Source organism: Pholis gunnellus (genome assembly GCF_910591455.1).
Source record: "Pholis gunnellus genome assembly, chromosome: 9".
NCBI classification, from domain to species: domain Eukaryota; kingdom Metazoa; phylum Chordata; class Actinopteri; order Perciformes; family Pholidae; genus Pholis; species Pholis gunnellus.
This window is the reverse complement of record NC_136535.1, coordinates 5,670,536-5,687,924: the sequence shown is the minus strand read 5'-3', so window position 1 is coordinate 5,687,924 and position 17,389 is coordinate 5,670,536. Positions and strand designations below refer to the sequence as shown.

Sequence of the window (17,389 nt, the reverse complement as noted above, 5' to 3'; positions counted from 1 at the left end):
TTAACGTCCACTGCATGCGGAACTCTGTGGGCTGTTAACGTTCGTCATTATCGCGATTTAGGAGGAAAACACGTAATGTGATGAAACATGCCCCCACCCCCCCCCCTCACGCGGTCACTCATTAACGTTAAACCCGAACACCGGCGGATCTGGTTGCAGGTTGTTTGTTTTAACTCAAAGTAGAATGAAAGGCCCAGATACTGATGAGATGATGAGGTCAAAGAGCTTCAGGAAGAGGAGGCTGTTTGTGTAGCGCAGCTTGACGCAGGGCTGAGATGTGGGTGGAGCTGGGCCTGGATAAAGGTGGAGGTCTAAACAGACGTGATTACAGCTTCCCGCTGTCACAGTGTTTTCAATACATTGATAAGGCAGGGTATGCTAAATGCAGCCTCTGCTCCAAGGAGATAAAGTACAGCAACAAGGGCTCACGTGTCCTCTCATCACACTGACAGACACTGTTCACTGTGATGACCACAGCCAGTGTACCAACAGTCCCAACAGTCCCACGTGCAGTTAAATCACAGCTATTATTTTACTCTTGATAAGCTACCTTAGCCAGAGTAGATTATCATTCTAATTTAAATAATTGAACTGGATTGAATGCATATTAATTGCAAATAGAAGATAACAATAGAACTGAACTGAATAATAAATTAGATTTTTGCTTAAAGTAAATGTCTTATCATTTAGTTTTCTTCTCAGAGTACACCACAATGCTACATTTTAAAGCTCATATTTAAAATAAAATGCTCCTGGTATGTGTGAGCATATGGCTCACACATATCTGCACTCATGTTGTTTTGTTGTGCAGAGGTTGCACGTTATTGTTGAAAAAATTTGAAAAGATATGCAGTGTAAAACTCAGTAAAACTCTTTATTGCCAAATATTTGAACTTGTTTTGTGTAGTTTTTCACAGGTTGCACTTTATTTTTATTATCTTGGAAAGATATTCAGTTCAAAACAGGTTAACAGTTATTTTTTGCACAGATAGAACTGTATTTGCATTGTTCTAACAAAGTGATTGCACAATGTATTTGTTTTTGTCTGATGGAGCAATCTGGTTTACTTGAAAGTGATTGCAATTTTCTTGATTCTATTATTTGAAAAAGCACAGATGGAGGAGTCACAAAATGTTGTTATTTCAATAATAGTTCAACATGGACCATTTTGTTGGGGCGGTGGGGCATGAACATTTTTCTTCCTCCAAAGTGGGGCGTGACAGAAAAAGTTTGAGAACCACTGATCTACAGGATCAAACGTGACAATATTAAAATACATATTACACATACACATATACATATATCAAAGAACTGATGCAGGTCTGTGAAGAGGCTGACAGCCCAGAAAGGAAGTACAAAAATAACAAAGAAGAGAAAGAGACCTGACCAGTATTGTGTCTGACCAACTTTAAAGTGTCAAAGAATGACTCTCTTCATTTATTGTTAATGCAATACATTTAAAAAGTACCACAGTGTTTACATTTCAAATTGAATTTGCTGTTTATTAAAGCATTGTGTCACAAATAAGAATATCATTTTTTTTAAATGCAGACGAAGTCAGAAACAAGCTAAAACAATAAATAAGTAACCAGTAGAAAAGTGTGAGAGTCAAAGTGTGAGTTAAGGCCTTCAGTCGGCCACGCTCATGAGTAGAGCGGTCCCTCTCTTGATCCAGTGGTCTGGGGTCATAGCTCCGCATTTTAGTTCTATACCGACCACAAAAGATGGCCGGTCCGCCAACCCCGAACGCATCGAGAAGTAGTAACACGGACATAGGTACATACCTACGCACACGCACACGCACACGCACACACACACACACACACACACACACACACACACACGCACAGATATGAGACAGCAAAACGACAGGGCATGACATCACAAACTATATACTGACAGATGAAAAAACAAGAAACCTATGATGAATTATTAAAATTAGAATAAAACAAAACAAGGGAGGAAGATGGAAAGACAGATGGGGGGGATGGAGGAAAGAACAACTCACTCTTGGCTCCCTTCTTTTTTTCCACAGGTTTGAAGTGGATGGTGGGGATGGGACATACCATCTGCATGGGTTTAGCTTCCACCAGACAGGAGTTACTCTTGTCCCAACCAGCCCCCTCCAGGAACAAACCTCGGACAAATACTCCATCCTGTAGGGGGGGGGGCAGGGAGGAGAGGGAATGAGCAAGGAAACAAGGAAGAAAAGGCCATTAAGTAAATGAAACTGTGAAAGAAAAGGAGTGGGAGGGGTAAAAACCAAGGGAAAGAGGAAAAGAAAAAAGACGGAGAGAGGGACGGGACAAAGAGGAAGATAGAGATAGGAGGGCAGAAGGAAACAGAGTCAAAGAGCTAAAAGGAAGTGAGGGGAGGCACAGAGGAGTTGATACAGAGAAGAGAGTGATAAAGATGAAGCGAGTGAGAATAAAGAGCTACGATGACAAAGTGGGAGCAACACAACAAATGAAAACATTTTTTCACATATTTCAAAATTTGAATTGTAAAAGAATAAAAAAAGCAAGAGTAGTTTTGAGGAACGGGAAGAGAGAGGAGCGGCTTGCTGCTTTGAATGAAAATTGTTCAGGAAAAAACACACCGAGTTAATGTTGGAGTAGAAATCAAAAACGTGATGGAAAGTGCTCATGACAGGTGAAAGATAATGGCTCAGAAAAACAGTGGTCTGATGTTACATTTATGGAAATCATTTTGGAAAATAGAAATGTGTGGAGAGGGAGTCACCTTGGGCGGGTAAATAAGGTGGCTGTCATCTCCAGTGGACACTATAAACTCCCAAGAGAGCTTGTCCACTGATATCTGAAAGAACAGTTTGACACCATGTTAATTGTTGGATGGACAAGATGTTGAGATTAATCTATGAGAGAAAAGTGTTGAGCAGGTTGGGTTTGCCAAACCAACACAGGGCGTATATCTGAAAGCCAATGTGTTTTTATGTCTGCATTATGTGTGCTGTGAAAATCAAACATGACATAACTTAAAAACAAAGATTTAAAAACAGAATTTGAGCTGTTGGTATCCAGGTTCCAGGTTTATTTTTTGAGTTTATTCTTCAGTTGTAGAATCAAATAGTTACCTGGGAACCCCTTTCATATTATATGGCCATCAAAGACAAACAAGACAATACAAGCGGTGTTCCTTAATGTAGTGTCAGCGTCTTTCCGCCTGTGCGGATGTGGCTGTGTGAACTCTCACGTTGTGCTGTCGAGCAGAGGACTGCAGCACAGCGGTGAGGAACCCGTTGGGAAAGGTGAAGCTGGAGAGCCAGAACAGTTTGGGGGGCTCGGCCGTCTCTGCCCAGCGCGCAAACTCACTGACCCGCAGGGAAAGGTCCCTGGTCCACGCTGCCAGGGGCTTCAGTGAAGGGTATGCCTAGAGAGGCCATATACAGTGAGGGATGAATCAACGGTAGTTACATGCTTCCGGCAGCCATTCATAATGCAGGTGTGGAAGAATTGTGAAAATTCTCAAGTGAGGTGGGGGTCTGGTACCTTCTCCCACAGCGGTGGAACACGGGCGTCATGGATGTAGCGGAAAGTCTCCTCCAAGCTGGATGACATCACCACCAAGCCTCTGATCCCTTTCTCCAGCTCCGCCTGGGATGACCTAACACACAAACACACACTGTAGGTGTTTAGTCGTCATCTAGTCTGGATCTATTGGGATTACCGTGCATTTGGACATAGAGGTACAAATAAACAGGCCAGTTGATTGGGCGATTGTTACTGATTTGCATCTTTGATGCTAGTGCCTCTTTGTGTAGCAGGTTTCACTTGAAAATGACTGGTTTTAGTTTTTACATTGAATTTAGATACACTTGTGTAATTGGTTTAACTACTGATAGACGTGCCAATATGGCAAGAAACAGTGTTGGTAAATTCTTTCAGAAGGGTTTGCTCAAACTAATTCTGTAGGAATTGACAATTGCAATTCATTTTATCTGGAAAACAGGCTAATGCCTTCACAAGTCACTGTCATTTGATCTCACTTTAGCTTCTCCCAACCCAGGACCGATACACACCCAAATTGCAAATAATATTTGGATGAATGTTTTTGGAATTACGGGATAAATTCAGCTTAACAACCACGGCCACTTAGTCTGCTGCCTAAATGTTAGCACATGGTTAGTTTCACATGACAGTTACACACATAGAGGTACTGTGCCTACGACACACACATAGCTAGCAGAGATTCTGACAATCAAAACCAAAGAAACACACACACAGACATAGAGATCATACATGATGGTGTCCAGCAGAGAATTGTATCTCTGGATCTCTTGCAGCAGGACCACATTGATAGGGGAGAGGTTGTACTGGAGGATGGAACTGGTGCCCTCGTAGTCAATCAATGGCGGGATTTTCTTACGGACCTCTGCCAACAGCTCTAATACCTGGAGGCACGTTGCAAACATAGTACAAAAGATGAAAACTCACAAATATACTGCACACAAGTATTTGCAGTGAAGAAACTGCAGAGTCGGATCGTTGAATTGTAAGTCACTTTGGATAAAAGCGTCAGCTAAATGACTGTAATGTAATGTAATGGTGCTGCATTTAAGCTGTGTATTTCCACTGAACTGGTTATCTCTTCCCTCCACTTCTCCCACCTTGCCTCTTTCTCACCTTATCCTCTCTACTGGGCCTGTCCCCCGCAGCAGTAGGGCTGGTGACCTGGGGCTGCAGGGAGAGCAGGGTGTCAAACAGCGTCCTGGTCTCGGCGATCTGGCTGGCAATGTCTGCATTAGAGTGCTGACCAAACACCTCAGGGTGCTCTGTGGACGGCAACCTGCTGATATATTCCTTGTAGGAAGACTGGGGTCCGTCATTGGGGATGTAATAGGATGTTAAGGAGGACAACCTGACAGATAAATGGGGTTGACAGAATATAAAGTCAGTGATATAAGATGTTTTTTAGAAACATTGGTGTACAATTCCCAATTTCCTTGCAGAGATTATTTTCATCTCATCTGAAGTAACTGATCTAGAAACATAGCAGCAAAACATAACCCTGCCAATATAAATGACAAAAACACAGAGAGTTCTCTAGCACACACTGCCTGAATGTATGGAGTGCTCGAATTCCTATTCTTTAAATATACATGTATATGTGTAATAATGAATGTGTGTGTTAAAGTGTCTTACTTGAAGGAGGGCTGGTTCACGGCAGCGTCACAGAAGTAGTCACTGATGTATGTGGTCAGAAGACGTCTGTCCCAGTCGTCTGTTACGTGACCTCCATAGTTGACCTCAGCAATGAGGTACTTCAACGCATCCCAGGGAATCTTCTCATACATATCCAGGTACAGACTGAGCAGATTCTCACTCACCTGGGGGGCATCAAGATGATGATTTTAACAGACTGACTTTGAAATCCAAGATACAGATCAAGAAGTAAAGGAAGTAAGTAGGTAGTCGCATACATTTCTTAAAAGATTTTCTTTAAGCTTTATATGCCTTTATGCGATAGAGCAGTGAAAGACAGGAAAAGGGGAGAGAGCGGGGACGACATGCAGCAAAGGACTGTGGATCAGATTCAATAAATAGTCTCATACACTTGAATATCGATTGTCATTATCCATTTGTCTAACAAACACTCTGACAGGGTATGAAATGGCCTTTCTGCCTTCAGCCGTCACTGTTTCCTTCAGTGTCAGATAAAGCTCTGACCTCAAAGTCAGAATCGTTGAATCCGTAGACAATGTTCCAGCCCAGCTGTAAAAACTTCTTCCTTTCCAGCAGGATGCTGTGAAAAAAGCAGAGGGAGAAGAGCATCTTCCTGTACAAAGCGGGTCTTGAGCAGCGGGTGAATTGAGACTCCGTCACCAGCTGGTACAGACGCTTCATGTTGGCTTTCACGCCCTGAAAACAACAGGGCGTTAACAGTTTTAACACCACTATGGAGGTTGTTACGTGCATGGCATGCACATCTTACTGTAAAATATGTGTAGGCAAATTAAAACTGAATATTCAAAGAACTTCCATGTATATTTGTTGACATGTATATCATGTATGCTTTATAGAAGATATGTAAAGTCTGGAAATCTGTGTGTGTGAGCACATGCACCTTTGGTGGTTCTGTGGTCATCTTGATGCCAGCCTGCAGGATGGTAATGGGAAATTCAGGATGTGGCGAGGAGCTGAGCCAGAGTCGGAAGTTTGAGTGGGGCTCCTGCACTTGTAGCTGCTCCACCAGCTTGTCCAGCTCAGGCATCCATGAGAGAGAGAGGTGGCAGTTGGCAAGGAACACCCAGTGACCTGGTCCAGAGAAACAGAGGGCTTCAGATAGGCTGACATAACTTGTTTACATATTTCTACTTCAAGTCTAGTTGTTGTTGTTGTTGTTGTGTGGTTAGGTTATCTTGCAGTGACCACAAAAGAAAGAAAACGCCCAATAAGCACAAGGGACTTTTGACACTAAAAGAATCAGTTGTAAGAGAGAAAATGACACTTTTTAGCCACTGAATGAATCCGACACAGAGGAGCAGGAAGAAAGACAGAGCGATTAGTGTTGTACCATTCTTGACACCCTCCTCTACCATGCTCTTGGCGATGGGGGCCTGTCCCTGGCCCAGAGAGAGAGCATGGAAGTGCTTGCTCATACCAGAGGCCTCGGCCAGCTGCACCAGGGCTCCTGTGGGATCCACCCCAGGAGACAGAATGAAGATCAGAGGAGTCCTGCTGGTGGATTCCTCCACAACCTGGAGAGAGAACAGAGACAGTAGCAAAGAGGGACAAAGAAAGAAATTAGAATTTGAGCTAAAATCAAACAGAACAATGCAAATAAAATGCTTAAAACATTTGTTTAATTCCAATTCAAAGCGTTACATCTAATATTCAAGACGGAAGAAGTAACAGGGACTAACAGAAGACACTCACGGCCTTCATGTCGAGAACAGGCGGCTCCACAAAGTGACGGCCGAGGTTGTTAACAATGAAGGAGGTGACGCACAGGGAGACACGGTCCTGACGCAGAGAGCGCACTATCAGCATCTTCTGGAGCTCATCGCAGCTATGCCCCCATTCACCTAGAAGGAAAGAAAACTGAGTGGACCGGTAAAGTTAGGGAATTCAGGGGTGAGGGAGGGCAGTTTGGAAGTAATTGGAGAAGATGTCTGATTAACATAAAATGTGAAAAGGGTTGTGAGATAAGGATGTAATGACAGGAAAGGCTGAACGAAATGTAGGATAATATCATACTGAGCTGAACTTTGTCAAAACTTCATTGTTTATAATGGAGACAATTTTCTTCGGTAATAAAGTACCGAAGGAAAAAACTCCCACAACGCATACAGACCTGGTAGTGTGGCAACCTCTGGCTCAGCACTGGTGAACCAAAGGTTCCAGTCTCTGGGGTAAAGTTCAAAGGAGGCGATGATGCCATGGAAGTTGGGCAGCTTATTCAGCTCTGTGATGTTGTCCCAGCTGGAGTCTACCAGCCAACTGGTACAGGGGTTGTACATCTGATCCTTCTTATCGAGTACCTAGAAGCACATCCATCAGTTAATCAGTAGGCAAACTATCCTTCCATCAGTGTTTCAATACATTGTCCAAATAATCCATAAACACATCAATCATACAGCAGCAGGCCCCAGAGATATTAAGACATTCACTGGAGAGGAAGGGTAGTTATGGAAAACGCAATAGCTATGGACATTTTGGGAAAACACATTGTCGGCTGTCTTTGAAGGGTAAGCATAACTTCTACATGGCTCAACATTTAAATACACAGTGGAAATTCTCTTGGGGCATTAAGTGTTCCAAGTGTTTGAGAATAAAAGGTTTTGTCCTGTTTGATTATCCCAAATCATATAAGGTAAAAACAAGATGTCTGAGTGTGTACTCTGTTTTCTTACGAGTCCTCCTCGGAGGAAGAAGCTGTACTCATTCATGTTGAGTTCTTCAGCCGCCTCCAGAATTTTGGCACACATCTGGAAGCTGAAGAGCAGCTTATGGCACTCGAACAGACCACGACACGTGTACCTGCAGAGGATAACATACAGAGTTAACTAAAAAAAAGACAGTGTATGTTTCTGATTGATCATATCACAAACTTATAATTCCAATAAGTGAACTGATAAGATATGACATAAACATCTTTATCAAGGACACAATTACTTGCTCCACTAGCATTAAGGGCTATGTTGCTATAGTATGTCTCAGTTCACAGCTGTGGTTCAGGAGGTAAAGCAGGTCCACTCATCGCAGGGTTGGCAGTTCAATACAGGCTCCTCGTGTCCATATGTCAAGGTGTCCTTGAGCAAGACACTGAACCTCAAATTGATCCCAATGGGCAGGCCAGCAGCTTGCATGGCACGTCTGCTGCCAACAGTGTGTATGTGTGTGTGTAAATGTTAAGTGCCAAGATTGTAAAGCTTTGTTTGTCAGCACAGTTATACAGCTTATTTCTACATCACGGTCTTTCTCTGTCCATACAAAACATTTTCTGACTGGAATTCCTTTGACTCAAATTTATGAAAAGGGCTGGCTCACCTGTATACTGCATGTGTGTGGTACTCATTGAGGTTGTCTATCCTTTCCTCCAGCTCTTTGCTGCACTTGCTCTTTTTTATGCTGAGGTAGAACAGGTCAATGTAGGCATCCAGTGAGAACTGGTACATGGGGTCAATGTAGCCCATGTCGTTTAGAATGGAGAAGAGGATGGAGGCTCGCTGGGCACATGGACGATAGGCCTGTAAGGAGAGAGCACTTTAAGTCATATTCACATACTCTATGCACAAACTGACATGCAAATGAACCATTTCATTAACATTATTTTAAAATGCAGACTAAAATTACAACAAATGGCCACCAAAACTTTCCAGAAAGAAACCCATTGGTTTATAATTGCTCACTTTGTCTTACTAGTGGTCCAAAATCTTAAAGATAGTCGATCATAAAACCTAATTCCTCCGCTGCCCCAATCCCCTCATCCCTACACCTGACCAACTGTATGTAAGAAATGGACGTAGTCACTGTGACATCACCCAGTGGTTTGTGGACTGCCATTTTGAAGTCTTGAGTTTGGCATTTTGGCCGTCACCATCTTGTTTTTTTTGCAACGAGAAATAACACATGAGGGTGGTTCTAAATTCAACTGAATGCAAGACATTTTTAGGCAAACAAAAAAAGTTACAATAACTTTCATGAACTGAAACCACACTGTGAGAGGGTTAAAGTTCTAAGATGAAATCATGGACAGCTCCAAGACCAGACAACGGCGTGGTAGCAACCTGTCAATCACAGTAGCCCCGCCCTAAAGCGTCCCCTGCTTTATGGTCTGTTTGACTCTAAATGGACCGTCATTTACTAAATGAACATCATGCTGTATTGAAGAAGACTTGAAACTAGAGATTGAGACCATAAACTCTGAGGTAATAAATCAAGAGAGAAGTAGAGTCATTTTATCATAGACTTCTATACAACCAGACTTCTTTTTGCAACCAGAGGAGTCGTCGCCCCCCCCCCCCCCCCCCCCCCCAATTGCCATTAGGAAGAATGCTAATTTAAGGCACTTTTCAGACCCGGAGGTTGCCGCCTGCTCCTGACCTCTCTAGCAGTGTCGATCTTGATCTCGGTCTGTTCACTGCTCTCAAGCTGCTCTGAAACCTCAGTGGCTGTCACTTTAGATGTCTGCAGGGTTTTCACCAGCTGCTCATCGTCCAGCAGTGAGCCAGTCGCCTCATTCAGCAGCCTGGTAGAGTAGACACGCAAGCATACGACATAAAAAAAACAACCTACATACATAAATACATCAAGACAGTGCCACAATGTCAACTAAGCACGACAGACCAAGAAAAACATTTTGCAAACACAAACACAAGAGGGTTCACATACATCAACAATTAAAGTTTGACTTGAAAACATTTAATCACTTACTCTTAGGAAGGTAAGTCATCATATCATTATCTACTAGTATTATTACTGTAATAGCAAACCAACCTGAGGATCTCATCCTCCAGCTTCTCCAGGCTTCTCTTGCCAGAAGCAATGCTGATCACCAAAGAGTCCTTCTGTTCTTCTAGCTCTGGACGCTCCTTACGCACCACAATTCCCAGTAGTTGGGCTTCCAGACCCTGCACATACACACACAATCCCATACACAAACAGATAATTTAAGGAAAGAACTCATACTCTCAAAATGTATGTGTACACAACTGAGGATACGCGTACATATAGAGAAGTATACAATAGTGAGCTGGAGCCCAAACATACAGACACACAAACTCAGACCTGCTCCATGACGGCGAAGTTGACGATGATGGTCTTTGTAGAAATCTCTGGTGTGTAGTGGGGGTTAGACAGCTTGGTGGTGATGTAGAAACGAAACTCTGGATTGTACTCCACCTCCTTATCACCTAGCTTCAACAGCAGCCGGCCACCTGAGAAAACATTTTTTCCCCATACACTCATTGGATTGAGGCACAGCCTCATATTTAGCTGTAAACTTCAGCAGTTGGTATTTCAATTTGTGAACTTGTGTATGTACTGTATGTGTGTGTTTGAGTCTGACCTATCCGTGTTATGGACTTGTTAAGAATTGGGTCGAGAGAGGGGTCCAAATCCTCCAGGACATTCTGCAGCAAAACAGGATTCCCAAACTGGATGGCTTTCTCCAGCACCCGCAGGTAGTCTGGCATTTGAAAGTCTATTACTTTCAGACCCTGCACATGTGGACAGACATGTGCGCAGGAGGACAGAAAGAGACATAGAAGAGGGATAAAACAAACAACAAAACACAGCCTGTCTCACAAAAAGTCATAGTCCTCCAATGGGATGGGACTTTCACTGTCGTTTGAAGTTGATTCCATTTACGTTATGCAAAGTACTGGGAGGTATGGTACAGTCTTCCCAAGTTCAGCATATACTCATAGGCTATCAAGAATCCACCAGTCCTGAAATCTGGTCTGTTGAAATATATTTTAAAGTTGAGAAGAGATGCGATTGTCTGAGCCCGCTTTAGTAGGAGACATTTCTCAACAAAAATGGTGATGGTTCTCTTGTTGTTGCTAGTGAGGACCAGCCTACTATTTCATATAGTACGAAGTGATGAGTGTGCTATTTATCTCCTGAAATGCAGGGAACAATTGTATTAAGTTGTTTTAAGGTGGAATAAGCAGTTTGAGAATACAGGTTATCCTTTTTCTTCAACACACGGATTAATAGTGTGGTAAATAATCATGAGAGGTCAAATATTATTGACATCGCGGAAAAACAGCTTTTGCGTGCAACTCCTCCTTTATCGTGTGTGTGGTGTGTTGCAACGGCTCTCCGCGGATGTCCGCTCCCGAAAGTTCAGTTGAACTTTCTACCCAAGCTGCTCTGAACTTTGTGGGCGATACAGCTACCAGGTTTGTTAAAAAAGCAAAGTTTGAGCGTCTGAAACAAAGGGATCTGCAACATTAGCATTGGTAACGGTAAATACATTAAATCATTTGTAAAATTTGAGTGCATACACCCGTCTTCTCTGGACACCTTCCTATGCACTCAATTATCCATGATTGTTCAAAAAATATAACAGTTAAGACACAAGAACATAGAATATGAATCAGAATAAAGTTGGCTGAGTCAAGACTTACTCTCTTCATCTCCATATTCTTGATCCATTTCATAGACTGGCCTTGAGGGTCCACCATGAGTGGCCATCTTGAAAGAAGGGAAAGAAATAAAACAAGCCAACTTGTATTTGCAGTATTAAACACAGGTTTTGTACAGTGAACACAACAAAATCCAAATCCAAGAAAAAACTATCCAAAAGCATTTAATTTTCTATGCTTACTGGACAACAGCTAATATTAGTGAATATAACATTTATTAACAGATTGTGTTGACATGCACTGACCGGTTTCCGCGGGTGACGATAACTCCATTGTCAGTGGAGAATGCGTCGGAGGGCAGGCCCTGAATGTTCCAGTCCCTCACGACTGTAGGCTTGGACAGAAAGACTGCAAAACTGAACCCTGGTGTGCATGGGATCGCTAAGTCCCATAACTGAGGAAAAGGTAAACAGAGTACAGTAGTAACTCTAGAGGGAGTATATGGCAAGCTTTTCACTGAACTCCACATGATGATGTTTTTAGGAGGTGTGTCTGTGTGCCTCACCTCCTTCATCCAGATGGCAAGCAGCTCATCTCTATAGTTGGAAAGGAAGGGTCCCATGTAGGACAGGAAAGACGCTGCAAGTAAACAGTCTCCCACCAGGTATCCCATGTTTTCCTCAAGACCCTGAAGCACATACATGGGTATGAGTGTATACAAGAGTGTGTGAGTTATGTATTGTACTGTGTGATGTTTGTTTCTACCTTGCCCCAAACAACCGCCCAGAAAGAAAAGACAGATTCTCAGTAGTAGAAGAGTTCATATTTTTGTTGTGTGTGTGTGCTTGTGTGTGGCCTACAGCAACTCTCTCCTCCCAGCGAACCCTCTCTCCAGCCAGTCCAGTCACCAGTTTGTCAGCTCGGTCCAGTTTAATCTCCATCTCATCGGATTTCTCCTTCAAACTTGTCTTCATGATCCGCTTCTCACCGAGCTCCTTTTCCAGCTGGTCTTTCTTCTCCCCCACCTGCCCACAGACACGCACAGCAATTATATAAATTCATCATAAATAGTCCTATCATATGTAAATTGGAGTCACTATAATGCTATTGTTGCACTCATATACATATATATATGCATGTCTAAATGCCTATCAGGCTGCTTGCTAGATGCACTGGGCTCCATACCTCTCGCAGTTTGTCCTGGGCCGCAGCCAGTTCAGCCTGTTTCTCTGCTAACTCGGCTATGGTAGCATTCAGTTGAGCCCGCTTGGGCTCCACCACCCTGATGGCATGCCCATAAACCTGGAGGAACAATGCACACATCCATGGATTCAGTTTTGCCACCTATTTTCCTGTTCATGTATTCATTTCACAAAAAGCTCCAATTGTTTTGTGATAGCACCTTTGCTATCCTCACTATAGCAAATGCTTTTTTCTGCTGCAGTAATGCACTTAATGCATACAGCTCATTGTTGAATTGTACGTGTGTACAATGTGCCAATATTAGAGACATTGTGTGGATGCATTCAGTTACTAACTATTTCAACAACAATTAGCTACAAATGATTAATTACAAACTATTACGTGAGCTTGGGGCTTTATGGCAGTGGCGGGCCGTCAGGGCCTGCAAAGCCTTCTCTGCTGGCCTAAACAGAATCACAAAGTTATAGCTATTTTATAATTTAATATTTTTTCTTAAATACATTTAATTTTTTCTTATATGTATTATAATTTATAAAAATATTTTTCCCATTATCTTATTTTCTCATTGCACAGCTACTGTGCTCCTCAGTTGCTCTGCTTCCAGTGCAGCTTGTTTTAAGTAGAGCTTTTATCCAATCAGATTTCACCTCTGTGTCTCTAGTAAGAAGAGAGGCCCCAGCCTGCAGACTCACCCAGTGCTGCCATGTGCCGTTTAAATTGAATGGGGACGATATTGTTGATTCAACCAATCAGATCTTTAGTTTGAGATTCATGGCCGCACCAGAGCGGTTTGCAGGCCTAGTTACGTCAGCATTACTGCAGCTTGATGCCTCTCTCCCGCAAGGTGCAGAGTGTGCTGTGATTGGTCAGTGGGCGGGCACGTGACTATGTGCCCGCGAAACATGTTTGCTAGCAGCAGAGCTTTGGTTGTAGCAGACAGAGTTCAAGTGGAAATATTTGAAAGACATTTTACCTAGCTTTGTTTTTTTAATATCAAATGGCGGAAGGAGGAGAAACGGATTTAGTGGTGGAGTTACTGGGAACGCTTTTCTCAAGGACATTTCTGAACAAACTGGACAGTAAGAAACGACCCCAAAGCTAGCAGCCCTGACCCAGCCAGGAAGTCGAGAAGCGTTGCACATGTTATGGATGGGAATGTGTTTCATTTTAACTGAGCGTCGGTACTTTTGGAGAGACTTGAGTGGATCTACAACTCAACGACCACGTTCACAGGGAATTCAGCTCCACAACCGCGGCCCGCCCTTCACCGGTCCACGGCCGGTCCACGGCCGAAGACGACCACCGGAATATAACTGGGGAGGCTCGACTGCGTCGATGAATCGAGAAGGACTTCTTACTGGAACTGATGTACTGGGATTAAACTCTTTGTCAACAAAGAAAGGAGGATAGACTGCATTTGGTAAGTGAACTTCGTTTGTTTACCTCTACTGTTCACTTGTCTATCGTGGCGTTTTTATGAATAATATTTGAATGGGGGGTGCTGCTGATCGCAAGAGGAGCGGCTGTTGCCGGACCTTCGTCGGCGGGGGCGGGGGGGCTTGCGGGAGAGCGGTGCTTGCAGGGGAGCGACTGCTGCATCAGGCTGACTAATTTGCTCGCGGAGTTTTGCAGTAGCTCGCGCGGTTCACTGTGCATACGTGGTGACCCGTGTGTTAGAAAAGAATGACATGCGATCTACCTCCGCGATCGCGATCGACGTATTGGGCACCCCTGATTTGGACTGTATGTCCGGTATGACGCAGCGTCCCGTCATGCTCGTATTCATGTATCTGCACTCTGCATTTCGTGTTTTGTATGATAGGTGTTGAACTTCATGTAACATTTTATTTCATTTGTCAAATGTTGCAGTGTTATGTGAATATGCGGCTTTTACACAAAACAAATAATAACCCGTAGCTGTGACGTCATAACGAGGTTATTAGAAGTGTAGAACAGCACTGAAGGCCCAGGTATAAAATCCACCGCCCGCCACTGCTTTATGGTGACTTTTCATATCTGTAAGTGTGAGTAAGAGTGTGTGTGTGATTGTGTGCTGGTAGCCAGCATATTACCTCCATCGCTCTGACCCACATGCAGAGGGACTTGGCAGCTAGTGATACTTTGCCGATGATCTCTGGCAGGAAGTCTACCTGTTTGCAGTACTGGCCGATATTCTTCAACACGCGGCCACTTATATTGTCCTTGTCAAAGTTAACTAAAGTTTTGATGAAGTTGGAATCACCTGCCAGAAACAAAGTCACATAGGTCAGAAAACCATGAACATTCTTATTTTTGCCAAATTGCTCTTATGTGTGTCTCTCAGTTTAATTCATTTTCCTTCACCTTTTAGTTTTATCTATTGTCATGACAACTCCACAGCTTTTTGATCAACAAGAGGGAAATGCAGTGCAGTTTCTAAAGGTTGATTATCTTCACTTGTGTTCCAGTAAATATTGCAATGTAGACCTAATTTACACAAATAGTCTTTTGAAAGTAGAATCTAATAAAAAACAGAATTAGCGCCTCATGTGTTGGCCTCCACCAACCAGTCATGTTGCAGTTAAAATGCATGTCTGTCTAGACTGGCGTCAATTCATCACTTTATCCTAAGGATATGAAATTGTCATACTTAACATATGAATTCTTGAGTTATGGTTAAAAACCTAATCATCTAATCATTTCAACCCTGAGTGCAAGTGGCCAAATTTGAAGAAATTCCTTACAGGTATTCCTGAGATATTACGAGAAAGTACCGGACGGATGGACAACACGAAAACATGAGGCCTCTGGTCATATAAAACCAAATGCAAAACCCGATCAAATGACCCTTTGGAATAGAATTGCTTTGTGAAAGTCTCTTTGATAAATTTGATCTGAGACATGTTATTAAAGTTTGAGTGTGTGCAAATAGTGTGTTTAATCTACCCTTAGCTGCTAACCTTTGTTTTATGTTCTTCTATTTGGGTTTCTGTTTCAGTCCCACTGAACTGGGGACGATTGCAGCTTATAAACTTACAGCTCAACAGCAAACTTAATTTGAATCCGTTATTATAATTGCAAAATCCAGGAAATGTCTCTCTTACCTAGCTGTCTCTTGGCCTCTGCCCAGGTAGGGTCTTTGCCCAGAAGGGTCATGACAGCCTGCATCACTGTCTCCACCAGCACTGGGGGACAGCCATATGACTTGATCTCCGTCATGTCCCTCTTATTCAGAGACTCCAGAGCCTAGGTGCAAAAGGAGGAAGGAAAAGAGAATGTGTGGGTGTAAGAAGGCAGGGTGTACTGCTCGCTGAGTCATGTTTAATTGAAATTTAGACAGCCAGAAAGCCCCACTCTCAAATGGCAAGGTGCTTATATTAGTGTTGGAGAGAAGCAGAGCAGTCAAATATACTGAAAGGTGGAGGATTATTACTCATCAAGTATCAAGGAAATAGTTCAACCAGACACATTTATGAACAAAGTCAGCACCTACAGTAATTACACACAGAGGGACTGAAAGGATTATGACAGTTAATAGAAAAGAGCTCTACCTTCATGGCCTCATTCAGTGCAGGCAGGACCTCGTCCAGATCTCTCTGTGCATTCTCAGCCATGGCTTTGCATTGTAACTCTTCTGCCCCGATTTTCACATTTTTAGCACTCACCACCTCAACACAAACATACACCAATGTGTCACTGACTGATTATACGCATCTTTCCTATTAGCAAACTACCTTAGACCTTCCCAAACACAAACCACGAATGTGAACTTTTGTGGGTGTGAATCACATTATGTGTTAATCAAATTATTGCTGAAATCTATTTAATAACTGTGTGCGCATGCAAACATTTTTGTCTTGCTTACCTTCTTCTGCTTGTTAGCCTCCGTCGTCTGCTGTAAAATGACGGACAGGAACTCGTCGCACTGTATCTGGAACTCTGCCACCTGCTTCCTGGCCTCCTCAAGCTCTACAGACATGGCCTTCACCTTCTCCCGCGTGTCATTGATCTTGAACAGGCCATTACTCAGCTTGCTCACCTGCTCCCCCAGTTCACTGCGTTTCTCTGCCAACAACCTGGATGTATACACACACACACACACACACACACACACACACACACACACACACACACACACACACACACACACACACACACACACATAAAAGCAATCAGATGAGTAACATGGGGATTTTGTAAAGTGAATCACTTCCATGCTAGAATTAACCAGGTTTGTGTTATAAGTCTGCTTGTTCTGGTTTCGCTCTATTCTGATGCATGACTCGAGAGCATCCACACCTAATGTATGCATTATCTTGGTGTGAGCACTGACACTCAGAGCTTACAATGGGACCAGTTCAATGTTAACAATCTATATGGCCCTCAAAACACACATGAAGCGTTTGAAGGTGGTATGAAGAGAGGAGAAAAGAGAAGCAAGAATAAGTGAAAGAGAATGTTTAAAGGTGCCTACTTTCTGTATCCAGACACCAGCTCCAGGTAGTTGGTGGCTGTCACATAATTATGTCTCCTCAGCTCCAACTTCATCCTTTGGGAGACCTGTGCAACCGACTGGTGTGTGGTCACGAAGACACTGGCTACCTTTGTCTGGATCTACAACATCAGAATTTTATAGATAATATACAATATACA

General features: G+C 43.1%; 1 protein-coding gene across 1 annotated transcript in view; it reads right to left on the bottom strand.

Moving 5' to 3' along the window:
• Positions 1–1,629: 1,629 nt before the first annotated feature.
• The window catches only part of dnah2 (dynein, axonemal, heavy chain 2), a gene marked incomplete at both ends in the record, with an annotated part of 56,718 nt that continues 40,958 nt past the window's right edge, over positions 1,630–17,389 (bottom strand). Inside the window, 29 exon segments of the mRNA XM_079166369.1 lie at positions 1,630–1,784; positions 2,009–2,156; positions 2,743–2,817; positions 3,214–3,390; positions 3,510–3,624; positions 4,260–4,411; positions 4,644–4,878; positions 5,163–5,347; positions 5,688–5,879; positions 6,085–6,275; positions 6,535–6,718; positions 6,897–7,045; positions 7,315–7,501; positions 7,874–8,000; positions 8,511–8,710; positions 9,567–9,711; positions 9,960–10,093; positions 10,251–10,399; positions 10,531–10,681; positions 11,597–11,663; positions 11,860–12,008; positions 12,120–12,242; positions 12,415–12,579; positions 12,740–12,856; positions 14,830–14,999; positions 15,841–15,982; positions 16,288–16,404; positions 16,602–16,812; positions 17,211–17,350. Of these exon segments, the coding sequence (XP_079022495.1) occupies positions 1,630–1,784; positions 2,009–2,156; positions 2,743–2,817; positions 3,214–3,390; positions 3,510–3,624; positions 4,260–4,411; positions 4,644–4,878; positions 5,163–5,347; positions 5,688–5,879; positions 6,085–6,275; positions 6,535–6,718; positions 6,897–7,045; positions 7,315–7,501; positions 7,874–8,000; positions 8,511–8,710; positions 9,567–9,711; positions 9,960–10,093; positions 10,251–10,399; positions 10,531–10,681; positions 11,597–11,663; positions 11,860–12,008; positions 12,120–12,242; positions 12,415–12,579; positions 12,740–12,856; positions 14,830–14,999; positions 15,841–15,982; positions 16,288–16,404; positions 16,602–16,812; positions 17,211–17,350 (4,452 nt within the window).